The sequence below is a fragment of the Salmo salar genome, chromosome ssa11 (genome assembly GCF_905237065.1).
Source record: "Salmo salar chromosome ssa11, Ssal_v3.1, whole genome shotgun sequence".
Taxonomy (NCBI): domain Eukaryota; kingdom Metazoa; phylum Chordata; class Actinopteri; order Salmoniformes; family Salmonidae; genus Salmo; species Salmo salar.
The window spans coordinates 111462000-111489485 of record NC_059452.1 but is presented as its reverse complement, the minus strand read 5'-3'; the positions used below and the strand labels follow the sequence as shown (position 1 = coordinate 111489485).

General features: G+C 52.4%; 1 protein-coding gene across 1 annotated transcript in view; it reads right to left on the bottom strand.

Annotated features, from left to right (window-relative positions):
- Positions 1 to 27179, bottom strand: part of LOC106592806 (trinucleotide repeat-containing gene 6A protein-like) — a 46784-nt gene extending 19605 nt beyond the window's left edge. Inside the window, 13 exon segments of the mRNA XM_045688928.1 lie at positions 1761 to 1856; positions 1974 to 2087; positions 2089 to 2109; positions 2898 to 3014; positions 4923 to 5102; positions 6156 to 6233; positions 8322 to 8493; positions 8648 to 8858; positions 8915 to 9139; positions 10292 to 12878; positions 13459 to 13736; positions 16313 to 16393; positions 27083 to 27179. Of these exon segments, the coding sequence (XP_045544884.1) occupies positions 1761 to 1856; positions 1974 to 2087; positions 2089 to 2109; positions 2898 to 3014; positions 4923 to 5102; positions 6156 to 6233; positions 8322 to 8493; positions 8648 to 8858; positions 8915 to 9139; positions 10292 to 12878; positions 13459 to 13736; positions 16313 to 16393; positions 27083 to 27179 (4257 nt within the window).
- Positions 27180 to 27486: the final 307 nt, after the last annotated feature.

Sequence of the window (27486 nt, the reverse complement as noted above, 5' to 3'; positions counted from 1 at the left end):
CAGACTGCCGTATACACAGACTACCCCTTATACAGACTGCCCCATATACAGACTGCCGCACAGACTACCCCATATACAGACTGCCCCATATACAGACTGCCCCATATACAGACTGCCCCATATACAGACTGCCCCATATACAGACTGCCCCATATACAGACTGCCCTATATACAGACTACCCTATATACAGACTACCCTATATACAGACTACCGTATATACAGACTACCCCATATACAGACTACCCCATATACAGACTGCCCCATATACAGACTGCCCCATATACAGACTGCCCCATATACAGACTGCCCCATATACAGACTGCCCCATATACAGACTGCCCCATTAGTCTGTACTACCCTATATACAGACTGCCCCATATACAGACTGCCCTATATACAGACTGCCCTATATACAGACTGCCCTATATACAGACTGCCCTATACACAGACTACCCCATATACAGACTACCCCATATACAGACTACCCCATATACAGATTACCCCATATACAGACTACCCCATATACAGATTACCCCATATACAGATTACCCCATATACAGATTACCCCATTAGTCTGTATTATATACAGACTATCCCATATACAGACTGCCCCATATACAGACTACCCTATATACAGACTACCCTATACACAGACTGCCCATTAGTCTGTACTATACTATATACGGACTGCCCCATATACAGACTTCCATATATACAGACTTCCATATACACAGACTGCCCCATTAGTCTGTACTACCCTATATACAGACTGCCCCATATACAGACTGCCCCATATACAGACTGCCCCATTAGTCTGTACTAGACTATATACAGACTGCCCCATATACAGACTGCCCTACATACAGACTGCCCTATATACAGACTACCCTATATACAGACTACCCTATATACAGACTACCCTATATACAGACTACCCTATATACAGACTGCACCATTAGTCTGTACTGTACTATATACAGACTGCCCCATATACAGACTGCACCATATACAGACTGCCCCATATACAGACTGCCCCATATACAGACAGACTGCCCGGTATACAGACAGACTGCCCCTTTACAGACAGACTGCCCCGTATACAGACTACCCTAGACACAGACTACCCTAGACACAGACTACCCTAGACACAGACTACCCTAGACACAGACTGCCCCATATACAGACTACCCTAGACACAGACTGCCCTAGACACAGACTGCCCCACATACAGACTGCCCCACATACAGACTGCCCCATTAGTCTGTACTAGACTATATACAGACTACAGCATTAGACAGAGCCACAGCCAGCCAGACAGACAGAGCCACAGCCAGCCAGACAGACAGAGCCACAGCCAGCCAGACAGACAGAGCCACAGCCAGCCAGACAGACAGAGCCACAGCCAGACACAGACACAGACAGAGCCACAGCCAGACACAGACACAGACAGAGCCACAGCCAGACAGAGAGACACAGCCAGACACAGAGACACAGCCAGACACAGAGACACAGCCAGACACAGAGACACAGCCAGACACAGAGACACAGCCAGACACAGAGACACAGCCAGACACAGAGCCACCAGCCAGACACAGAGCCACAGCCAGACACGAGACACAGCCAGACACAGAGACACAGCCAGACACAGAGACACAGCCAGACACAGAGACACAGCCAGCCAGACAGAGACACAGCCAGACACAGAGACACAGCCAGCCAGACACAGAGCCAGCCAGCCAGACAGAGAGCCAGTATGTACCTGTTGCTGCTGGTGTCCACCAGGGATGGGTCTGTGATTCTGCTGCTGTCCACCAGGCATGGTCCTCTGCTGCTGCTGCGACTGGAGGAGGAGACGCTGCGGAGACAAAACCACCTCGTCAGGAACTACACAACATTTTACATCCCAGTTCACTGGAATTAAGTGTTAGAGAGGTGTGTGTGTGTGTGTGTGTGTGTGTGTGTGTGTGTTCACCTGTAACTGGTTAAGCTGGTTGAGTTGAGACAGCTGGTTGAGCTGAGACAGCTGGTTGAGAACAGCGACCTGCTGTGGACCAAACAGGTTCAGACCTCCTGCACTGGGAGGGTAACTTCAGTAGAGAGGGAGGGACCTCGGAACACAGTCACGCCAACTAGATCAGTATTATAGACTCAGACCTCCTGCACTGGGAGGACAGCTAGATCAGTATTACAGACTCAGACCTCCTGCACTGGGATGAGTAGGACAGACTCAGACCTCCTGCACTGGGAGGACAGCTCGATCAGTATTACAGACTCAGACCTCCTGCACTGGGAGGACAACTAGATCAGTAGAGATGTCAATAATAAGGCAATGGGGAGAATATTGTTGGACCTTCAGGAGGCTGAACATCCCCTTTAAAAAGGGACCCCCTGGTTCACATCCCCTTTAAAAAGGGACCCCCTGGTTCACATCCCCTTTAAAAAGGGACCCCCTGGTTCACATCCCCTTTAAAAAGGGACCCCCTGGTTCACATCCCCTTTAAAAGGGACCCCCTGGTTCACATCCCCTTTAAAAGGGACCCCCTGGTTCACATCCCCTTTAAAAAGGGACCCCCTGGTTCACATCCCCTTTAAAAAGGGACCCCCTGGTTCACATCCCCTTTAAAAGGGACCCCCTGGTTCACATCCCCTTTAAAAGGGACCCCCTGGTTCACATCCCCTTTAAAAGGGACCCCCTGGTTCACATCCCCTTTAAAAAGGACCTTCTGGTTCACATCCCCTTTAAAAGGGACCCCCTGGTTCACATCCCCTTTAAAAAGGGACCCCCTGGTTCACATCCCCTTTAAAAGGGACCTTCTGGTTCACATTTTTAGATAATCACACCAGGTGTGTGTGTGTGTGTGTGTGTGTGTGTGTGTGTGTGTGTGTGTGTGTGTACCTGAGAGGACAGGACGGGTGGAGGCACTTGGTTACGGAGATTGTTCTGGGCTGAGTTGAGGGGCTGGGGAGCGTTATGAGACGGGGCTACACTGCTGCCGTACATGGAATTTACATTCTGAAAACACACACACACACACACACGTTAAGAAGACAAACACACAGGATACACACACTTCAGACAGATTGTTCACACACACACTATATTCAAGAGCAGCAGTAACCACTCACCTGCCTACCAGCCTCAGAGACAGAGGGGGTGGGAGCCTGCCCTGAGCAGAGAGAGGGGATAGGCTGAGCAGAGTGGGAGGGGGAAAAGCTCATGCCGTGATTGGAGGAGAGCTCCTCCGAGGCGGATCTATCGTAAGCAGAGAGCGGCAGGGAGAGCTGCAGAGGCAAGGACAGATGAGGAAGAGGCATGACATCGTGGAAATCAAGGGGAGGAGAGAGAAAGACAGCAGGAGGAGAGGAGGCCCCAGAGGATGGAGGGAGAAAGAGAGGGAGGAGAGGAGGCCCCAGAGGATGGAGGGAGAAAGAGAAGGAGGGAGGAGAGAGGAGGCCCCAGAGGATGGAGGGAGAAAGACAACAGGAGGAGAGGAAGCCAGAGAAGCGACAGGAGAAAGAAAGCCAAAGCTTTTTTATGTCACTGAGCTACCACCAGGGGGACTACATTCTGATATAACACTGAGCTACCACCAGGGGACTACATTCTGATATAACACTGAGCTACCACCAGGGGACTACATTCTGATATAACACTGAGCTACCACCAGGGGACTACATTCTGATATAACACTGAGCTACCACCAGGGGACTACATTCTGATATAACACTGAGCTACCACCAGGGGACTACATTCTGATATAACACTGAGCTACCACCAGGGGACTACATTCTGATATATCACTGAGCTACCACCAGGGGAATACATTCTGATATATCACTGAGCTACCACCAGGGGACTACATTCTGATATATCACTGAGCTACCACCAGGGGACTACATTCTGATATATCACTGAGCTACCACCAGGGGACTACATTCTGATATATCACTGAGCTACCACCAGGGGACTACATTCTGATATATCACTGAGCTACCACCAGGGGACTACATTCTGATATAACACTGAGCTACCACCAGGGGACTACATTCTGATATAACACTGAGCTACCACCAGGGGACTACATTCTGATATATCACTGAGCTACCACCAGGGGACTACATTCTGATATATCACTGAGCTACCACCAGGGGACTACATTCTGATATATCACTGAGCTACCACCAGGGGACTACATTCTGATATATCACTGAGCTACCACCAGGGGACTACATTCTGATATATCACTGAGCTACCACCAGGGGACTACATTCTGATATAACACTGAGCTACCACCAGGGGACTACATTCTGATATAACACTGAGCTACCACCAGGGGACTACATTCTGATATAACACTGAGCTACCACCAGGGGACTACATTCTGATATATCACTGAGCTACCACCAGGGGACTACATTCTGATATAACACTGAGCTACCACCAGGGGACTACATTCTGATATATCACTGAGCTACCACCAGGGGACTACATTCTGATATATCACTGAGCTACCACCAGGGGGACTACATTCTGATATATCACTGAGCTACCACCAGGGGACTACATTCTGATATAACACTGAGCTACCACCAGGGGACTACATTCTGATATATCACTGAGCTACCACCAGGGGACTACATTCTGATATATCACTGAGCTACCACCAGGGGACTACATTCTGATATAACACTGAGCTACCACCAGGGGACTACATTCTGATATAACACTGAGCTACCACCAGGGGACTACATTCTGATATAACACTGAGCTACCACCAGGGGGCTACATTCTGATATATCACTGAGCTACCACCAGGGGGCTACATTCTGATATAACACTGAGCTACCACCAGGGGGCAGTGCAGCGCTGGGAGACGGTACACCACACAGACAGAGGAAAGAGCAACACACAAGACAGTACCTTGTCGTAGTAAGGGCTTCTCTCCATGGAAGGCTCTTTGTGAATCTGGTGCCTGGAGGCAGGGTTTTTCCCCATCACTCCACTGTACTCTCCCATGTTCACATCCATACGCTTGTCTGACATCATCCCTCCTCCCATCTCCATCTTATTGCTCTTCGACAAGTCTTCAGGAGAGTCCCTCTAGGGGATGGACAGAGAGAGGGAAAGATAGGTCAGACGAGAGAGAGAGAGACGAGAGAGAGACGAGAGAGAGAGAGACGAGAGAGAGGCGAGAGAGAGAGAGAGAGAGAGAGCGAAAGAGAGAGAGTCCACTAATGTGCTGGGGGCTGGTCTAGTGGTAGTGCTGCTGCCCCTGGAGGCAGAGGTTTGCAAGTGCAGCAGCAGAAATTGTACAATTATTTATCATCTCGCTCTCAGGTCCTAGCAGGCAGATCTGTTACACATAAGTCCACCCAAGGCCTGTTACAGTCCCACCTGAAGGGTCGGGTTCAGGGAACAGAAAACCCAAGACCGGTTACAGTCCCACCTGAAGGGTCGGGTTCAGGGAACAGAAAACCCAAGACCGGTTACAGTCCCACCTGAAGGGTCGGGTTCAGGGAACAGAAAACCCAAGACCGGTTACAGTCCCACCTGAAGGGTCGGGTTCAGGGAACAGATTACCCTGAAGGGCGACATCTGACGAGTTCCAACCCCTCTTCGCTATTTAACAACTTTTCTTGAGTTTCTATCTTTATTTTTGGTGCAGAAAGATCATACTATTATCTCATGTGACCACCAAGCACTTCTGGACCAACAGAAGGACAATTCCTAACCTCCATTTAGGACTTCACATCCCAAAGTGGAGAAACCAGCTGATTGAAATAAATCAAAAAGTTTGATGAAGAGTTGGTTATTAAAAATCAGCTGCGTAGTGCTAGGGCTCCGTCGGGTCGTCGGGGGAGAAGGGTTCCGTCGGGTCGTCGGGGGGAAGGGCTCCGTCGGGGGGGAAGGGCTCCGTCGGGGGGGAAGGGCTCCGTCGGGGGGAAGGGCTCCGTCGGGGGGAAGGGCTCCGTCGGGGGAAGGGCTCCGTCGGGCCGGAAGGGCTCCGTCGGGGGGGCTCCGTCGGTCGTCGGGGGAAGGGCTCGTCAGTCAGCGTTTCACGGTAAAGTTCTACTACGCCTGTTGTATTCGGTGAGTTGTTACAAAAAACAGCATTTGATTTTGAGGGTTCAAGGTTCAAGGCTGCATACTCACAACGTAGTTCATGTTGTTGAACTGTTTAACAAACTGGGTCATCCAGGCATCCTCCTGCTTGTTCACTGATTTGTTCATCTGAAACACAGAGAGAGACCCGGTTAATATCCTACACAGAGAGACCCGGTTAATATCCTACACAGAGAGAGAGACCCGGTTAATATCCTACACAGAGAGAGACCCGGTTAATATCCTACACAGAGAGACCCGGTTAATATCCTACACAGAGAGAGAACCCGGTTAATATCCTTCACAGAGAGAGAGACCCGGTTAATATCCTACACAGCGAGAGACCCGGTTAATATCCTACACAGAGAGAGAGACCCGGTTAATATCCTACACAGAGAGAGAACCCGGTTAATATCCTACACAGAGAGAGAGACCCGGTTAATATCCTACACAGAGAGAGACCCGGTTAATATCCTACACAGAGAGAGAGACCCGGTTAATATCCTACACAGAGAGAGAGACCCGGTTAATATCCTACACAGAGAGAGAGACCCGGTTAATATCCTACACAGAGAGAGAGACCCGGTTAATATCCTACACAGAGAGAGAGACCCGGTTAATATCCTACACAGAGAGAGAGACCCGGTTAATATCCTACACAGAGAGAGAGACCCGGTTAATATCCTACACAGAGAGAGAGACCCGGTTAATATCCTACACAGAGAGAGAGCCCGGTTAATATCCTACACAGAGAGAGAGACCCGGTTAATATCCTACACAGAGAGAGAGACCCGGTTAATATCCTACACAGAGAGAGAGACCCGGTTAATATCCTACACAGAGAGAGAGACCCGGTTAATATCCTACACAGAGAGAGAGACCCGGTTAATATCCTACACAGAGAGAGAGACCTGGTTAATATCCTACACAGAGAGACCTGGTTAATATCCTACACAGAGAGAGAGACCCGGTTAATATCCTACACAGAGAGAGAGACCCGGTTAATATCCTACACAGAGAGACCCGGTTAATATCCTACACAGAGAGAGAGACCCGGTTAATATCCTACACAGAGAGAGAGACCCGGTTAATATCCTACACAGAGAGAGAGACCCGGTTAATATCCTACACAGAGAGAGAGCCTGGTTAATATCCTACACAGAGAGAGAGACCTGGTTAATATCCTACACAGAGAGAGAGACCTGGTTAATATCCTACACAGAGAGACCCGGTTAATATCCTACACAGAGAGACCCGGTTAATATCCTACACAGAGAGAGACCTGGTTAATATCCTACACAGAGAGAGACCCGGTTAATATCCTACACAGAGAGAGAGACCGGTTAATATCCTACACAGAGAGAGAGACCCGGTTAATATCCTACACAGAGAGAGAGACCCGGTTAATATCCTACACAGAGAGACCTGGTTAATATCCTACACAGAGAGACCTGGTTAATATCCTACACAGAGAGAGAGACCCGGTTAATATCCTACACAGAGAGAACCCGGTTAATATCCTACACAGAGAGAGAACCCGGTTAATATCCTGCACAGAGAGACCTGGTTAATATCCTACACAGAGAGAGACCTGGTTAATATCCTACACAGAGAGACCTGGTTAATATCCTACACAGAGAGAGACCTGGTTAATATCCTACACAGAGAGACCTGGTTAATATCCTACACAGAGAGACCTGGTTAATATCCTACACAGAGAGACCTGGTTAATATCCTACACAGAGAGACCTGGTTAATATCCTACACAGAGAGACCTGGTTAATATCCTACACAGAGAGACCTGGTTAATATCCTACACAGAGAGACCCGGTTAATATCCTACACAGAGAGACCTGGTTAATATCCTACACAGAGAGACCCGGTTAATATCCTACACAGAGAGAGAGACCTGGTTAATATCCTACACGAGAGAGAGACCTGGTTAATATCCTACACAGAGAGAAGACCTGGTTAATATCCTACACAGAGAGAGAGACCTGGTTAATATCCTACACAGAGAGAGAGACCCGGTTAATATCCTACACAGAGAGACCTGGTTAATATCCTACACAGAGAGACCTGGTTAATATCCTACACAGAGAGAGAGACCCGGTTAATATCCTACACAGAGAGACCTGGTTAATATCCTACACAGAGAGACCTGGTTAAAATCCTACACAGAGAGAGAGACCTGGTTAATGACCTTCACAGTAATACCTTAGGAGGGATTTTCTTCATGTAGTTCCAGCTGTGTTGCTGGGGCCCATTGTTCCTGTTGTCCTGACCGTGGCCGTCTCTCTCCCGGTCTCTGTGGTTCTCTCTGTGACCGTCTCTCTCCCGGTCTCGTGACTTGGGGCGTTGCTCCACATCCCGATCTCCACCTCCTCCTCTGGTTCCCAACTGGACTGGCACGACACCTCCTCACCACACCAGGTATTACTCTCCTGCTGGTGCATGGGCTTGGGACCTGGAGAGAGGAGGGGAGAGAGGACGAAAGGGATGAAACCCTGGAGAGAGAACAGGGAGACAAGGGGGGACGGGACCCGGGGGGAGACGAGGGGGACGGGACCCGGGGGGGACGGGACCCGGAGGGAGACGAGGGGGACGGGACCCGGGGGAGGGGACCCGGGGGAGACGAGGGGGGACGGGCCCCGGGGGAGACGAGGGGGGACGGGACCCGGGGGGACGGGACCCGGAGGGAGCCGGGGACCCGGGGGGAGACGGGACCCGGGGGGAGACGAGGGGGGACGGGACCTGGGGGGAGACCGGGACCTGGAGGGAGACGAGGGGATGTGTGTGTGTGTTCTCACCAGGTTTGTGGTGGTTCTGTGGTCCAGGTCCTTCCCAGCCTCCCGTCCCAGAGTTGTCCCCTCTGTCTCTGTCCCCTCTGTGTCCCAGCTCCTCCCAGGTGGAGCTGGTGTCCATGGGTTTCCCCCAGGCCGATGTCCCGTTGTCCACAGAGACAGGGGGGCCTGACGGCTCACACCACGTTCCTGACTCCATCTTCTGGGGACCTCCGTACTGTTCACCCCAGCCTGGAGGCAGGAGAGGGGGGGAGAGGAAAGAGGGGAGAGAGGCGGAGGTATGTGAGATGGAGATTCCTAAATGGCAGGTAACTTTGTACCTTCTGAACTCTGCTGTTGTACTGATCAATAACAGACGAGCTGGGCTTCTAGTCTCAGACGGATCAATAACAGTCGTTTAGCGCCTAGCATGAGGCTAGCGTTTAGCGCCTAGCATGAGGCTAGCGTTTAGCGCCTAGCATGAGGCTATCTGGGAGTGATTTATATAGAGCCCTGGATCTGGGGAGTGGTTTATATAGAGCCCTGGATCTGGGAGTGGTTTATATAGAGCCCTGGATCTGGGAGGGGTTTATATAGAGCCCTGGATCTGGGAGTGGTTTATATAGAGCCCTGGATCTGGGAGTGGTTTTATATAGAGCCCTGGATCTGGGAGTGGATTATATAGAGCCCTGGACCTGGGAGGGATTTATATAGAGCCCTGGATCTGGGAGGGGTTTATATAGAGCCCTGGACCTGGGAGGGGTTTATATAGAGCCCTGGATCTGGGAGGGGTTTATATAGAGCCCTGGATCTGGGAGGGGTTTATATAGAGCCCTGGATCTGGGAGTGGTTTATATAGAGCCCTGGATCTGGGAGTGGTTTATATAGAGCCCTGGATCTGGGAGTGGTTTATATAGAGCCCTGGATCTGGGAGTGGTTTATATAGAGCCCTGGATCTGGGAGTGGTTTATATAGAGCCTTGGATCTGGGAGTGGTTTATATAGAGCCCTGGATCTGGGAGTGGTTTATATAGAGCCCTGGATCTGGGAGTGGATTATATAGAGCCCTGGATCTGGGAGTAATTTATATAGAGCCCTGGATCTGGGAGTGGTTTTATACAGCCCTTTCAGTCTCCCCCCTTTCTGTCTCTCTCTCCCTGTCAGTCTCCCCCTTTCTGTCTCAGTCATCCCCCCTTTCTCTCAGTCCCCACCCACCCTGGAACTCTCTGTATTTCAGACCAAACAAAGGTCTGTGTTTCTGCCTGCTCTCACAGCGCAGAGAGAAAAATCAATGCTGTAGAACATTCCAGAAGGATGACGCAACCCAAACACACACACACACACACACACACAGTGTCCTCCACCTCCCCTTAGTGTGTGTGTGTGTAAAGCTCCCTCCACTCACCAGGGCTGCAGGTCTTGTCCTTGTCGGCCATGTTGTTCAGGGGTGGTGGGGGCTGCTGGGTCTGCAGGGGTTTGGTCATGACCATGGCATCCTGCTCTGATTGGCTGGTCTTGTTCCACATATTAACCCCGCTACAGTTGTATTTGTTGGGGTCTCCCCATGCCGACGTCCCGTCGTCGATCTCCATCCGTCTCCTCACCGACTCTGGACTAGGCTCCTCCCACCCGGTAGGCTCCTCCTCTTTGTGGGAGGATCCAACAGGGACCGCCCCTCCAGTCCAGCCGCTGGGTTTGGAACCTCCGGGACCTGAGGGTTGGGGACCACCTGGTGGAAGTCCTCTAGGGTCCTGGCCAGGGTTGGAATTAGAGTCTGGGCTTTTACCCCAATCGGAAGGGGGCGCCGGGTCTCCCCAGTTCTGAGAAGGGTGGTTGGGCTTCATGGCCGACTCGCCCCATCCCCCTTGGGTCTGGTGGTTCTGGGGCTTGGGTCCGGGGATGGATACGGAGGGCTCTCCCCAGCCAGAGTGAGGGTTGTTGGGGCGTTCAGGGGTGTTGGACCCTCCGCTGCCACCCCAGGTGCTGCTGCTGTCGTCGGTGTGTGTGTTGGTGTTGACCGGGTGGCCGGGTTCACCCCATCCTCCAGACCCCGAACGGTCGCTGTCGTTGTCCCATCCCCCAGACCCGCTAGTCTTCTGGGGCTGGCCCCAGTAGCTGCTCCCTCCTCCTCTGGAGCGGTCTCCACCACCACTAGGGGCGCCCCAGCTCTGCTGCTTTTGGGGTTTAGGAGGGTTCGTCCAGGTGTTGGACTGATCTTCCTTCTGGCTGTTACCCCAGGTAGAGGAAGAGTTGCTGTTCTCCCATCCTCGCTCTCCTCCAGGGCCTTTGTTGTCTCTGTCTCCACACCCAGACAAGGTCTTCTGCTCTGCCCAGGCAGGCCCTCCTGACTCTGGGCTTGTATTTCCCGGCCCGTCCCCCCCATCCTCCAGAGCTGGAGGTCTGAGAACGGGCTGCGTGGCTTTTCGATCCCCAGCCAGGGCCTCCGTTACCGGGCTTCCTGTCATCGGGTCTGGGGGCGGGAGAGGTGACGTCCCAGGCTGTGTTCTGGCGTATGGGGGTCTGACCCCAGCCGGTGTTGCAGAGGACACGGGGTCCACGTCTGTACAGGAGAGGACTTGCTGAGTTGACCCAGGGAGGGGGACTCTTCGACGGGGATCGTTCCTGTCCCGGTCTAAGCTACGGCCTACAGAGCTCTCCCCGCTCCCCTCACTGCCTCCAGACGTACCCCAGCACCCGCTCGCATGTCCCTGCACTCCTCCTCCCATCCTGAGGGCATCATCTTCAAGACTCTTCCAGCCGTTGGCTCCTCCCCCCGACTTCCGTCCGTCGCTGGAATCCTGAGATTTGTTGCCGGGCAACGAGCTCCACTCCCCCATTGGGGGTTGCCTGTTGGAGGAGGAGCCAGATGAAGAACAGGAGGAAGAGGAGGAGGCGCTGCCCCACGGTCGGGGGATGCCAGCAGGACCCACTCCGTTCCCGTTGATCCCACCTCCTCCAGTCCCCAAGGACAGGTTGTGAGGAGAGGAGGAAGCAGCGGGGCCAGAGTCCCACCTCCCTACAGGGGTCTTGCTGTTATTTTTACTGTTGTAAACAGCAGCAGCAGCAGCAGGGGAGGAGGGCTGGCCCTGTCCCTGGCCGTTCACAGTGTCTCCAGGGCCCGAAACCCCCCAGGGCTTAGAGAAGCCCCCTGCCAGGCCGTCGCTGTAGGGGTGCTGGGCGCCATAGAGGGTCCCGTTGGAGAGCTGATCTCCAGGCTCTGACCCTCCTCCTCCTCCTCCTCCTCCTCCAGCTCCCCAGGAACGCTGCCCCGAGCCGGATTCGTTCCTCTGCACTGAGCCGCCCGTAGAGTTTGGTAAACTAGAGGTGTTTATGGCGTTAGTAGTGTTATTTGGTCCGTTGGTCGCTTCAGTGTTAAGGTGGTGAGTCTTGACAGTAGTATCATTCAGGAGGTGGTGCTGTTGTTCTGATAGAGACGGAGAGAGGCTGTCCGGCTGTATCGCTCCCCAGCCCAGAGAGCCTCCCTGCTGGCCAATCTTACAGCCAGAGGGTCCCTGGGGACCAGGCCAGGCACTGTGGTTAACATTTGGGTTCAAAGTGCTGGGGTTCACACCAGCTCCGTTGGCCGACGCCCGGTGGCTCGGCTTGTTGCCGCGGCTACCGTCGGCGGGGGCGGAGGCGTCGTTGTCGTCGGGGCCGGCGTTCATCGCCGAGCCGTTGGTCACGCCCCCCCACGGGCTTTTCACCGCCCCGTTACACATTATGACGTTATTGCTGCTGCTACAGGGAGGAGGGGCGCAGCCGTTAGTCACCGTCAGGGGGGAGAAGTGGTTCCCGTTACGGTCTCCGTTAACGCCGGGCGGCGACGACAACGTCATCACGGTGACCAAGTTCTTCTCCGAGCCGCCAGAGCTAGAGGCGGAGTCTGTGTCCATGCATTCTGAGGTGAGCTCGGGGTCGCTGCCGGAGCTGCTGCCGGATGCCGAGTTGGACGAGGAGGAAGGCGCGTCACTGCAGACCGAGTCTACCAGCACCTTGAAAAGAAAAATCAATTTTTATTAAGAAATAAAACGTTATTTATAAAAATCGAGCCTTTAAAAAAATTTACAAATTTAAAAAAGGGACCCAAATTCGCTTTACACTTGTATAAACATCCACATGGCAGTCAGAGATACTGAAATACATGGATATTGCGTCTGAAAACTAAAAAAAAAACGGTCCCAAATTCTGATCTTTTTAAAATCATATCTTTATCAGAACCAGTTTTTAACGGGCTTTTAAAGTTGACTTCAGCCGCAAAGGTTTAGGAGGAAAAACACCAATGAGATTGAATGTTTGAATTACTTTACAATAGGATACATATATTTGAATTGGAGACTAAATTCCTTCAAAAATATTAAAACACTAAAAGAAATATGCTTTTGATTTCACTATATTCAACACTGGATGAAACACGACAACAACAAAAACAATGACAATCATTTCAATTCAGCAGGAACGGGTTGCGGAACGGGTTACAGAACGGGTTGCGGAACGGGTTACAGAACGGGTAGGGGAACGCGTTGCGGAACGGATTGCGGAACGGGTTACAGAACGGGTTACAGAACGGGTTACAGAACGGGTAGGGAACGCGTTGCGGAACGGGTTGCGGAACGGGTTACAGAACGGGTTACAGAACGGGTAGGGGAACGCGTTGCGGAATGCGTTGCGGAACGGGTAGGGGAACGCGTTACAGAACGGGTTGCGGAACGGGTTACAGAACGGGTAGGGGAACGCGTTGCGGAACGGGTTACAGAACGGGTAGGGGAACGGGTAGGGGAACGCGTTGCGGAACGGGTTACAGAACGGGTAGGGGAACGGGCAAGAAGCTTCGCTTCCAACACAGCTAACGACTGAGAGCAAGAAGCTTCTCGCCCAACATAGCTAACGACTGAGAGCAAGAAGCTTCTCGCTTCCAACATAGCTAACGACTGAGAGCAAGAAGCTTCTCGCTTCCAACATAGCTAACGACTGAGAGCAAGAAGCTTCTCGCTTCCAACACAGCTAACGACTGAGAGCAAGAAGCTTCTCGCTTCCAACATAGCTAACGACTGAGAGCAAGAAGCTTCTCGCTTCCAACACAGCTAACGACTGAGAGCAAGAAGCTTCCGCTCCAACACAGCTAACGACTGAGAGCAAGAAGCTTCTCGCTTCCAACACAGCTAACGACAGAGCAAGAAGCTTCTCGCTTCCAACACAGCTAACGACAGAGAGGAAGAAGCTTCTCGCTTCCAACACAGCTAACGACAGAGAGGAAGAAGCTTCTCGCTTCCAACACAGCTAACGACAGAGGAAGAAGCTTCGCTTCCAACACAGCTAACGACAGAGAGCAAGAAGCTTCTCGCTTCCAACATAGCTAACGACTGAGAGGAAGAAGCTTCTCGCTTCCAACACAGCTAACGACAGAGAGCAAGAAGCTTCTCGCTTCCAACATAGCTAACGACAGAGAGCAAGACGCTTCTCGCTTCCAACACAGCTAACGACTGAGAGCAAGACGCTTCTCGCTTCCAACACAGCTAACGACTGAGAGCAAGACGCTTCTCGCTTCCAACACAGCTAACGACTGAGCAAGACGCTTCTCGCTTCCAGCAAATTAAAGATAGGATAGCGATTGCTTTGCTACCCAAAACCAAAGTAATTCTGAACTGCTGAAATTACTGCAATACTGTTAATATATTTTCATGTCATTTTTTCCCCAGTCCTACCCACTGATGAAGCAACATCGGAAGGAAGTGTGAACAGCTTTAATGAACGCAAGCTACAGCGTACGACTACTTGTTGATTCAAATGACAAGCCGACCCACTTGTATTCAGAACCACGTTGTTGACTGACAACTTTACTAACTAGCTAGTTTATTATTCGGTCTAAACCCGTCTGATTTCATTACTAACTAGCTAGTTCACTATTCTGTCTAAACCAGTCTGATTTCATTACTAACTAGCTAGTTCACTATTCTGTCTAAACCAGTCTGATTTCATTACTAACTAGCTAGTTCACTATTCTGTCTAAACCAGTCTGATTTCATTACTAACTAGCTAGTTCACTATTCTGTCTAAAACCAGTCTGATTTCCAACACAGCTAACGACTGAGAGGAAGAAGCTTCTCGCTTCCAACATAGCTAACGACTGAGAGCAAGAAGCTTCTCGCTTCCAACATAGCTAACGACTGAGAGCAAGAAGCTTCGCTTCCAACACAGCTAACGACTGAGCAAGACGCTTCTCGCTTCCAGCAAATTAAAGATAGGATAGCGATTGCTTTGCTACCCAAAACCAAAGTAATTCTGAACTGCTGAAATTACTGCAATACTGTTAATATATTTTCATGTCATTTTTTCCCCAGTCCTACCCACTGATGAAGCAACATCGGAAGGAAGTGTGAACAGCTTTAATGAACGCAAGCTACAGCGTACGACTACTTGTTGATTCAAATGACAAGCCGACCCACTTGTATTCAGAACCACGTTGTTGACTGACAACTTTACTAACTAGCTAGTTTATTATTCGGTCTAAACCCGTCTGATTTCATTACTAACTAGCTAGTTCACTATTCTGTCTAAAACCAGTCTGATTTCATTACTAACTAGCTAGTTCACTATTCTGTCTAAACCAGTCTGATTTCATTACTAACTAGCTAATTCCTTATTCGGTCTAAACCAGTCTGATTTCATTACTAACTAGCTAGTTCACTATTCGGTCTAAACCAGTCTGATTTCATTACTAACTAGCTAGTTCACTATTCTGTCTAAACCAGTCTGATTTCATTACTAACTAGCTAGTTCACTATTCTGTCTAAAACCAGTCTGATTTCATTACTAACTAGCTAGTTCATTATTCAGTCTAAACCAGTCTGATTTCATTAACTAGCTAGTTCATTATTCAGTCTAAACCAGTCTGATTTCATTACTAACTAGCTAGTTCACTATTCTGTCTAAAACCAGTCTGATTTCATTACTAACTAGCTAGTTCATTATTCGGTCTAAACCAGTCTGATTTCATTACTAACTAGCTAGTTCACTATTCTGTCTAAAACCAGTCTGATTTCATTACTAACTAGCTAGTTCATTATTTGGTCTAAACCAGTTAGCTGCGACAGTCTCAGGTCAGGGAAGTTTGAGCTAGCGTTTTCACATTGGGCATGCTAACTAAACTTGGAAATGTTCCTGAAGTAAAATCATACAATAGTTTTTTTCCCTTTCTTTACATTACAGTAAAAGATTGAAATGATTTCAAAAACAACCAGAAAAAAAAAAACTAGATTTCCGTTCCATTTTTTTTTCGAGACATCCGAACGGGTTTCTCGTAAACCGCCTCACATTATAACGTTCCAAGATTAAAATACAAGTGAAACCCCCCCCCCCAAAAAAACAACAAACATGGCGGTATATACACTTGGAGAAGCTCAGAGAATCCTCACCTTGCCCCAGTTACTGTTGGTGTCACTGCTGCAGGGAGAACCAGAGCTCCACGGGCAATTCTCATACTGCGAATCCAGGCCAGGGTGGTCCAAACCTGGGGACAGAAAGGGGAGAGACGAAAGGGGTGGTGGTGGAAGTTTGGTTAGCTCACAAGAGAACACAAACACAAACCAGGACGTTCTTTCACTAATCATTGATCTGACGTGTGGATTGGTGGAAACGGGAGGGGTGGAACCCAGACGTTCACCTGTTACTGAGCGAGAAGAAGGAAAGGTGCCTTGTAGAAGTGCTCCAATGTCTCTCTGATCTCAATAACACGAGTACTCTCCCAGTGTCCCTCTAGCCCGGCCCGGCCCCCAGTGTCCCTCTAGCCCGGCCCGGCCCAGTGTCCCTCTAGCCCGGCCCGGCCCAGTGTCCCTCTAGCCCGGCCCGGCCCAGTGTCCCTCTACCCCGGCCCAGTGTCCCTCTAACCCGGCCCAGCCCTCTAACCCGGCCCAGTGTCCCTCTAACCCGGCCCGGCCCAGTGTCCCTCTAGCCCGGCCCGGCCCAGTGTCCCTCTAGCCCGGCCCGGCCCAGTGTCCCTCTAGCCCGGCCCGGCCCAGTGTCCCCTCTAGCCCGGCCCGGCCCAGTGTCCCTCTAGCCCGGCCCGGCCCAGTGTCCCTCTAACCCGGCCCGCCAGTGTCCCTCTAACCCGTCCCAGTGTCTCTAACCCAGTCCCAGTGTCTCTAACCCAGTCCCAGTGTCTCTAACCCAGTCCCAGTGTCTCTAACCCAGTCCCAGTGTCTCTAACCCGGGGGGAGGGGAGAGACGGGAAAGGGAGGGGAGACGGGGAGGGAGAGACGGAGGAGAGACGGGAAAGGGAGGGGGAGGGGAGAGGTGAGAGGGAGGAGGGAGGGGCTGTTTATTCTTTTACGACGAGAACCTCTTCCTCCGTACTAAACTAACCCTTTCATGTCTCCTGTATCCGTTCTTCTCTTCTGGCAATTAGCCACCCTGCTTTTCTGTAAAGACTCGCTCCTTCTCACCAGTCACACACACACACACACACACGGCGGCTGCCAATTCTCCTAGAATGTTGTCTAGTCTGCCTACTAAGTCAGAATGTCCCCCCCTTCTCCTCCTCCCACCCTCTCCTCCTCCTCCTCCTCCCTCCCCCTCCTCCTCCTCTCCCACCTCCTCTCCCCCGTTGTACCCTAACCCTACCTTTGAAGGAGCCCATGCTGTGACAAAAGTAGTTTTAAAAGTTGAATAGCAAGGTGAGACGATCTTAAAAGGTTAACCGTAAGAGAGATCAGATCAATTTATATGTATTTCACCTTTACTTAACCAGGTAGGCAAGTTGAGAAACAAGTTCTCATTTACAACTGCGACCTGGCCAAGAATAAAGCAAAGCAGTTCGACACTTAGAGTTACACATGGAGTAAAACAAAACATACAGTGGAACAACTGGGCTTCAGGAATGACCTTGTTGTCTGACTGGAGTAGTATAGGCAGAGGTCCAGGAATGACCTTGTTGTCTGACTGGAGTAGTATAGGCAGAGGTCCAGGAATGACCTTGTTGTCTGACTGGAGTAGTATAGGCAGAGGTCCAGGAAGGCAGAGAGAAGAAGAGTCAAGGTCAAAGGGTAAAAAAAAATAAAAAAAGTTTGTCACCTGTTTGGTTAGGGGAGTGGCTGACCGAGTCCCGAATTGGAGCCATGCCTAGGATAAAGGACAGAAGAGAGGAACGAAAATGAGAGGGGGGATAGCGAGAGAGAGAGAGAGCGAGAGAGAGAGAGAGAGAGGGGATGGCGAGAGAGAGAGAGGATAGCGAGGAGAGAGAGAGAGAGAGAGGGGGATGGCGAGAGAGAGAGAGGATAGCGAGAGAGAGAGAGAGAGAGAGAGAGGGGATAGCGAGAGAGAGAGAGAGAGAGAGGGGATGGCGAGAGAGAGAGAGAGAGAGAGAGAGAGGGGATAGCGAGAGAGAGAGAGGGGATAGCGAGAGAGAGAGAGGGGATAGCGAGAGAGAGAGGATGGCGAGAGAGAGAGGGATGGCGAGAGAGAGAGAGAGGGGATGGCGAGAGAGAGAGAGAGAGGGGATGGCGAGAGAGAGAGAGAGAGGGGATGGCAGAGAGAGAGAGAGAGAGGGGATAGCGAGAGAGAGAGAGAGAGAGAGAGGGATAGCGAGAGAGAGGGGATAGCGAGAGAGAGGGAGAGGGGATAGCGAGAGAGAGAGAGAGAGGGGATAGCGAGAGAGAGAGAGAGAGGGGATGGCGAGAGAGAGAGAGAGGGGATGGCGAGAGAGAGAGAGAGAGAGGGATGGCGAGAGAGAGAGAGAGAGGGGATGGCGAGAGAGAGAGAGGGGATGGCGAGAGAGAGAGAGGGGATGGCGAGAGAGAGAGAGGGGATGGCGAGAGAGAGAGAGGGGATGGCGAGAGAGAGAGAGGGGATGGCGAGAGAGAGAGAGGGGATGGCGAGAGAGAGAGAGGGCGAGAGAGAGGGGATAGCGAGAAAGAGGGAGAGAGGGGATAGCGAGAGAGAAAGAGGGAGAGAGGGGATAGCGAGAGAGAGGGGATGGCGAGAGAGAGAGAGGGCGAGAGAGAGAGAGGGCGAGAGAGAGGGGATAGCGAGAAAGAGGGAGAGAGGGGATGGCGAGAGAGAAAGAGGGAGAGAGGGGGATAGCGAGAGAGAGGGGATGGCGAGAGAGAGAGGGCGAGAGAGAGGGGATAGCGAGAAAGAGGGAGAGAGGGGATAGCGAGAGAGGGGATAGCGAGAGAGAGGGGATGGCGAGAGAGAGGAGGGCGAGAGAGAGAGGGCGAGAGAGAGAGAGGGCGAGAGAGAGAGAGGGCGAGAGAGAGAGAGAGGGCAAGAGAGGGGATAGCGAGAAAGAGGGAGAGAGGGGATAGCGAGAGAGAGAGAGGGAGGGGATAGCGAGAGAGAGAGAGAGAGAGAGAGGGCGAGAGAGAGGGGATAGCGAGAAAGAGGGAGAGAGAGAGAGAGAGAGAGAAGAAAAACAATTAAATGTTAAAACAGCGTCAGGAAGACAAGCAGCCAAAGACATAAAGCAGTTACACACAACCGCCACCCGCAGACACACTACCGCCGCCACCCGCAGACACACTACCGCCGCCACCCGCAGACACACTACCGCCGCCACCCGCAGACACACCACCGCCGCCACCCGCAGACACACTACCGCCGCCACCCGCAGACACACTACCGCCGCCACCCGCCGCCACACTACCGCCGCCACCCGCGCCACACTACCGCCGCCACCCGCAGACACACTACCGCCGCCACCCGCAGACACACTACCGCCGCCACACTACCGCCGCCACCCGCAGACACACCACCGCCGCCACCCGCAGACACACTACCGCCGCCACCCGCAGACACACTACCGCCGCCACCCGCCGCCACACTACCGCCGCCACCCGCAGACACACTACCGCCGCCACCCGCAGACACACTACCGCCGCCACCCGCCACACTACCGCCGCCACCCGCCACACTACCGCCGCCACACTACCGCCGCCACACTACCGCCGCCACACTACCGCCGCCACCCGCAGACACACTACCGCCGCCACCCGCAGACACACTACCGCCGCCACCCGCAGACACACTACCGCCGCCACCCGCAGACACACTACCGCCGCCACCCGCAGACACACTACCGCCGCCACCCGCAGACACACTACCGCCGCCACACTACCGCCGCCACCCGCAGACACACTACCGCCGCCACACTACCGCCGCCACCCGCAGACACACTACCACCGCCACCCGCAGACACACTACCACCACCACCCGCAGGCACTACCGCCACCCGCAGACACTACCACCACCCCCAGACACTACCACCACCCGCAGACACTACCACCACCCGCAGACACTACCACCACCCCCAGACACTACCACCACCCCCAGACACTACTACTGTCGAGCTAAAGGCTAGGAGCTGCCGCTTTCAAGGAGCGCGACACTAATCCGGACGCTTATAAGAAATCGTCTCTGACGCTCGTCGGATGAGGCAGGGGGCTTGCAAACTATTACGGACGACGAAGGGAGACCCGGCCGCGAGCTGCCCAGTGAATCGAGCCTACCAGACGAGCTAAATGCCTTTGATGTTCGCCTTGAGGCAAGCAACACTGAAGCATGCATGAGAGCACAAGCTGTTCCGGATGACTGTGTGATCACGCTCTCTGTAGCCGACGTGAGCAACACTTTTAAACAGGTCAACATTCCCAAGGACGCAGGGCCAGACGGATTACCAGGAACGTGGACTCAGAGTTTGCGCGGACAAACTGGTCTTCACTGACATTTTCAAACCACTCGCTGACCGAGTCTGTAATACCAACATGTTTCAAACAGACCACCATCCTGAGCCATAGAGGACCTTAGTGTTGACAGCACTAACCTACTGAGCCATAGAGGACCTTAGTGTTGACAGTACTAACCTACTGAGCCATAGAGGACCTTAGTGTTGACAGTGCTAACCTACCGAGCCATAGAGGACCTTAGTGTTGACAGTACTAACCTACTGAGCCATAGAGGACCTTAGTGTTGACAGTACTAACCTACTGAGCCATAGAGGACCTTAGTGTTGACAGTACTAACCTACTGAGCCATAGAGGACCTTAGTGTTGACAGTTCTAACCTACTGAGCCATGAGGACCTTAGTGTTGACAGTACTAACCTACTGAGCCATAGAGGACCTTAGTGTTGCCAGTACTAACCTACTGAGCCATAGAGGACCTTAGTGTTGACAGTACTAACCTACTGAGCCATAGAGGACCTTAGTGTTGACAGTACTAACCTACTGAGCCATAGAGGACCTTAGTGTTGACAGTAGTGGACTAACCACTGAGCCATTAGAGGATCCATTAGTGTTGACAGTATGGACTAACCCACTGAGGCCATAGAGGACCTTAGTGTTGAAACAGTTAGTGGACTAAACAGAGAGCCAGATGTAGTCCAGGTGAGGTAATGTTTATAACAGTTAGGGGACTAAACAGAGATCCATTTCAGATGTAGTCCAGGTACGTTTACAGTAATCTAAATCTACATTGTATTACCTGTTAGTAGCGCTGCCTGTCCGGGTCAGGGCGCCGCCTGGCTGTGTGGAGGACAGCTGCACTGGGGGGTGGGGCTCCTACAGCCACGGGGTCAGCTTGTGGTCAGGGCTCAGGGCCGGGCACACAGGGGCAGGCTGGGAGAGGGGCTGGCAGCTGGCTGGGACCCTGTTGGCATCTCTGAAGATGCTCGGAGCAGTGTGTGTGTGTGTGTGTGTGTGTGTGTGTAGTGGGGACGTTTTCGTTCAGATTGGCAGGCCAAGGAGGAGGAGTCTGCCTGGATTTGATATGTTCTGACGCTGTAGAGGAAGAGGAGGAGAGAGGAGGGGGAGGAAGAGGAGGGAGGGAGGAAGAGGAGGAGGGGAAGAGGAGGAGAGAAAGGAGTTAGGTTGGATACTCCTGTGTACTTTTATGTGAGTGTCAGACACCAGAACTTCTCCTACTTCCTCTGGTATCTTTTCTAAAACCTTTCGGCTGGCTGCACACTTCTCCTGATCCAGCCACTGACTAACACAGACACTACACACTTAGTGACAGTGATCCTCTCCCTCCCTCTCTCCCTCCCTCCCTCCCTCTCTCCTCCCTCCCTCCCTCCCTCCCTCCCTGGAGAATATCATGGACACCAGGCAGTGTAGCGTCAGCCTGGTAATTCCACACCTCTTCCAGGAGAACAGAATGTGTGTGTGTCTGTTTGTAAACATGGCCGAGAGCCCAGAGAGGAGAGATAACATTACAGTCACAAGTGTGTTACTTCCCTCCTCGACTCTGACGACTGTGAGAACAGGGAACTCTAGTCACTGTTATACAACAGGCTTAGGAAAAGACCTGACTCCATGGCAACAAAACCTCAGAGACAGAGAGAGAAGCTAGGTAGGAGAGCTAGGTAGGAGAGAGCTAGGTGTTGGTATGTGGACTAGGTGCTGGTATGTGGACTAGGTGTTGGTATGTGGACTAGGTGCTGGTATGTGGACTAGGTGTTGGTATGTGGACTAGGTGTTGGTATGTGGACTAGGTGTTGGGTTAGTCATGTGGACTAGGTGCTGGGTTAGGTGCTGGCATGTGGACTAGGTGCTGGGTTAGGTGCGGGCATGTGGACTAGGTGTTGGGTTAGGTGCGGGCATGTAGACTAGGTGCGGGCATGTGGACTAGGTGCGGGCATGTGGACGGGGTGCGGGCATGTGGACGAGGTGCTGGCATGTGGACGAGGTGCTGGCATGTGGACGAGGTGCTGGCATGTGGAATAGGTGTTGGGTTAGGTGTTGGCTATGTGGACTAGGTGTTGGGTTAGGTGTTGGTATGTGGACTAGGTGTTGGTATGTGGACTAGGTGTTGGTATGTGGACTAGGTGTTGGTATGTGGACTAGGTGTTGGTATGTGGACTAGGTGTTGGGTTAGGTGTTGGTATGTGGACTAGGTGTTGGTATGTGGACTAGGTGTTGGGTTAGGTGTTGGTATGTGGACTAGGTGTTGGGTTAGGTGTTGGTATGTGGACTAGGTGTTGGTATGTGGACTAGGTGTTGGTATGTGGACTAGGTGTTGGGTTAGGTGCTGGTATGTGGACTAGGTGTTGGGTGGACGAGGTGCTGGCATGTGGACGAGGTGCTGGCATGTGGACTAGGTGCTGGGTTAGGTGTTGGTATGTGGACTAGGTGCTGGGTTAGGTGCGGGCATGTGGACTAGGTGTTGGGTTAGGTGCGGGCATGTGGACTAGGTGTTGGGTTAGGTGCGGGCATGTGGACTAGGTGTTGGGTTAGGTGCGGGCATGTGGACTAGGTGCGGGCATGTGGACGAGGTGCTGGCATGTGGACGAGGTGCTGGCATGTGGACGAGGTGTTGGGTTAGGTGTTGGCTATGTGGACTAGGTGTTGGGTTAGGTGTTGGCATGTGGACTAGGTGTTGGGTTAGGTGTTGGTATGTGGACTAGGTGTTGGTATGTGGACTAGGTGTTGGTATGTGGAATAGGTGTTGGGTTAGGTGTTGGTATGTGGACTATGTTGGGTTAGGTGTTGGTATGTGGACTAGGTGTTGGTATGTGGACTAGGTGTTGGGTTAGGTGTTGGTATGTGGACTAGGTGTTGGGTTAGGTGTTGGTATGTGGACTAGGTGTTGGGTTAGGTGTTGGTATGTGGACTAGGTGTTGGTATGTGGACTAGGTGTTGGTATGTGGAATAGGTGTTGGGTTAGGTGTTGGTATGTGGACTAGGTGTTGGGTTAGGTGTTGGTATGTGGACTAGGTGTTGGTATGTGGAATAGGTGTTGGGTTAGGTGTTGGTATGTGGACTAGGTGTTGGGTTAGGTGTTGGTATGTGGACTAGGTGTTGGGTTAGGTGTTGGTATGTGGACTAGGTGTTGGTATGTGGACTAGGTGTTGGTATGTGGACTAGGTGTTGGTATGTGGACTAGGTGTTGGGTTAGGTGTTGGTATGTGGACGAGGCGCTGGCATGTGGACGAGGTGCTGGCATGTGGACGAGGTGCTGGCATGTGGACGAGGTGCTGGCATGTGGACGAGGTGCTGGCATGTGGACGAGGTGCTGGCATGTGGACGAGGTGCTGGCATGTGACGAGGTGCTGGCATGTGGACGAGGTGCTGGCATGTGGAATAGGTGTTGGGTTAGGTGCTGGCATGTGGAATAGGTGTTGGGTTAGGTGTTGGCTATGTGGACTAGGTGTTGGGTTAGGTGTTGGTATGTGGACTAGGTGTTGGTGTGCTAGGTGTTGGTATGTGGACTAGGTGTTGGTATGTGGACTAGGTGTTGGTATGTGGACTAGGTGTTGGTATGTGGACTAGGTGTTGGTATGTGGACTAGGTGTTGGTATGTGGACTAGGTGTTGGTATGTGGACTAGAAGTTCAGATCACCATGGTGATCGTCTCTATAACTGATCTCTACTGCTGGTGCCTGAGGGGGACGTCCATGTCATCAGCACCCGGGAAATAGTTGTTGGAGAGAGAGAGAGAAGAGAGGGAGGAGAGAGCGGGGAGAGAGCGGGGAGAGAGCGAGGAGAGAGCGGGGAGAGAGCGGGGAGAGAGCGGGGAGAGAGCGAGGAGAGAGAGCGAGGAGAGAGCAGAGCAGAGAGAGAGCGAGGAGAGGGAGAAGCGAGAGAGAGGGGGAGAGCGAGAGAGAGGGGGGAGCGAGAGAGAGAGAGGGGGGAAGCGAGAGAGAGAGGGGGAGCGAGAGAGAGAGGGGGAGGAGAGAGAGAGGGGGAGGGAGAGAGAGGGGCGAGAGAGGGGGGAGCGCGAGAGAGGGGGGAAGCGCGAGAGAGGGGGGGAGAGAGAGAGGGGGGAGCGAGAGAGGGGGGGGAGCGAGAGAGAGGGGGGGGCGCGAGAGAGGGGGAGCGAGAGAGGGGGGGAGCGCGAGAGAGGGGGGGAGCGCGAGAGAGGGGGGGAGCGCGAGAGAGGGGGGAGCGCGAGAGAGGGGGGAGCACGAGAGAGAGGGGGGGAGCGAGAGAGAGAGGGGGGGAGCGAGAGAGAGAGGGGGGGAGCGAGAGAGAGAGGGGGGGAGCGAGAGAGAGAGGAGGGGCGAGAGAGTTGGAATGAAAGCCTGCAACCCCCTGTGGCTCGTCAGGACCAGCGTGGGTTAGCCTAACAGGTAATCGACAGAGTGACAGAGGAGAGAACACGACTACAACAGGAAACTAACTTTATTGTCCTCCAGGGAAAGGAAGTGCTTGGTTCAGTCTCTTACAACTTATATAAACAACCCTGTACTAAAATACACCGACAGGAAAGAGGTGGATAGCCTGGTCTGTCCTCTGACTAGCTAGGCTAACAACATGTAACTGGCTAGTAGATACCCTGCAGAACAGCTAGGCTAAACAACATGTAACTAGCGAGTAGCTACCCTGCAGAACAGCTAGGCTAAACAACATGTAACGAGCTAGTAGCTACCCGGCAGAACAGCTAGGCTAAACAACATGTAACTAGCGCGTAGCTACCCTGCAGAACAGCTAGGCTAACAACATGTAACGAGCTAGTAGCTACCCGGCAGAACAGCTAGGCTAAACAACATGTAACTAGCGGTAGCTACCCTGCAGAACAGCTAGGCTAACAACATGTAACTAGCTAGTAGCTACCCTGCAGAACAGCTAGGCTAACAACATGTAACTAGCGCGTAGCTACCCTGCAGAACAGCTAGGCTAACAACATGTAACTAGCTACTAGCTACCCTGCAGAACAGCTAGGCTAACAACATGTAACTAGCTAGTAGCTACCCTGCAGAACAGCTAGGCTAACAACATGTAACTAGCTAGTAGCTACCCGGCAGAACAGCTAGGCTAAACAACATGTAACTAGCTAGTATCTACCCTGCAGAACAGCTAGGCTAACACTGTAACTAGCTAGTAGCTACCCTGCAGAACAGCTAGGCTAAACAACATAGCTAGTAGCTAGCTGCTCTGCAGAACAGGTAGACTAACATGTAACTAGCTAGTAGCTACCCTGCAGAACAGCTAGGCTAACATGTAACTAGCTAGTAGCTACCCTGCAGAACAGCTAGGCTAACATGTAACTAGCTAGTAGCTACTCTGTGCTGGGGACCCGGCTGTGGCTGTCTAGGGCAGGAGGTGATTTAACCCTGCTACTGAGACCCAGTCCTGACTAAAACCCTGCCTGACTATCAACTGTTTCACTCCTGCCAGTAAAAACAACCCAATTTCCTGGTCTGGGCACACTGCCCCGCTCCACTGGTTCCCCCACCAGAGTTCAATAGGTCAACTCTGTTCTATTTCCTCAATTAAAAAAGGAAGTAGGCCTCTTTTTAAAATATAATTTCCTTGATTACTCACGTTCTCTTTCCTCACCACCTTCTCAAAACCCATTGGATGAGAAGGTTAGATGTCCCTCCCCCCTCTGATCTTCTCATCCAATGGGTTTTGAGGCAGCGGTAAAAGGACACCATTTTACTTTAATTTTTTTTTTAAATCAAGGAAATTAAATTGAGATTCTCGCTTTTTGTTGTGTTGACATTGCAGCCCACCATGTTGTCTCAGGGGGCCGTGCTGTGGCACTTCGCCTGCCTGGGAAACGATGTAGGGTAAAACACAAGAGCTGAGCCGCCGGGGGACCGAGGCTACCGGGCTGAGCCGCCGGGGGGGGACCAAGGCTACCGGGCTGAGCCGCCGGGGGGGGACCAAGGCTACCGGGCTGAGCCGCCGGGGGGGACCAAGGCTACCGGGCTGAGCCGCCGGGGGGGGACCAAGGCTACCGGGCTGAGCCGCCGGGGGGGGACCAAGGCTACCGGGCTGAGCCGCCGGGGAGGACCAAGGCTACTTGTGTTACCCTGGAAACCTCCAGATAGTAGCAGCATTGTGTTGTTGTTGTTCTTGTTGTTGTGTAAGACCATGTTCAGAGAACAACACGTTTCTACATCACGTCAGGGTTTCAAATCTCTCTAAAACGGTTCAGTCCACAACAGCAGAGAATCTATTGGCTCAGGAGGTTTTCAAACAGAGGACAGTCAGTGTCAGTCCTGGTAGATTAGACATCAACAGATTTCTAAAACCAGTGTATTATGTAAATGTCGACGATGTTAAATATCTAAAAAGGTTCTTCTTACCTGTTGACCAGCCCTCTTTATCTTATACTCCTTCCTCTTCACTGTCTGTCTCTCGCTGGTCCATCCACTGTTCTGTCTTCTATGGGCTGGTTTCCTGTAGAGGCAGAGTGGGGAGACGTTAGGTCCATCTATATACACCACACAAGGGCCTTGTGTTACTGGGGGGAGCGCCGACCTGCCTCTGGGGCTCCTGACCAGGACTGGAACATGTTACTGGGGGAGCCCCGACTACTGGGTCCTGCCTCTGGGGCTCCTGACCAGGACTGGAACATGTTACTGGGGGAGCCCCGACTACTGGGTCCTGCCTCTGGGGTCCTCCAGACTCTTACTGGGAGCCCCGACTACTGGGTCCTGCCTCTGGGGCAGGACTGGATCATGTTTCTATTCCCTAATAAGGTGCACCCTACTCCCCACGTAGTGCACCCTACTCCCCACCTAGTGCACCCTACTCCCCACCTAGTGCACCCTACTCCCCACCTAGTGCACCCTACTCCCCACCTAGTGCACCCTACTCCCCACGTAGTGCACCCTACTCCCCACCTAGTGCACCCTACTCCCCACCTAGTGCACCCTACTCCC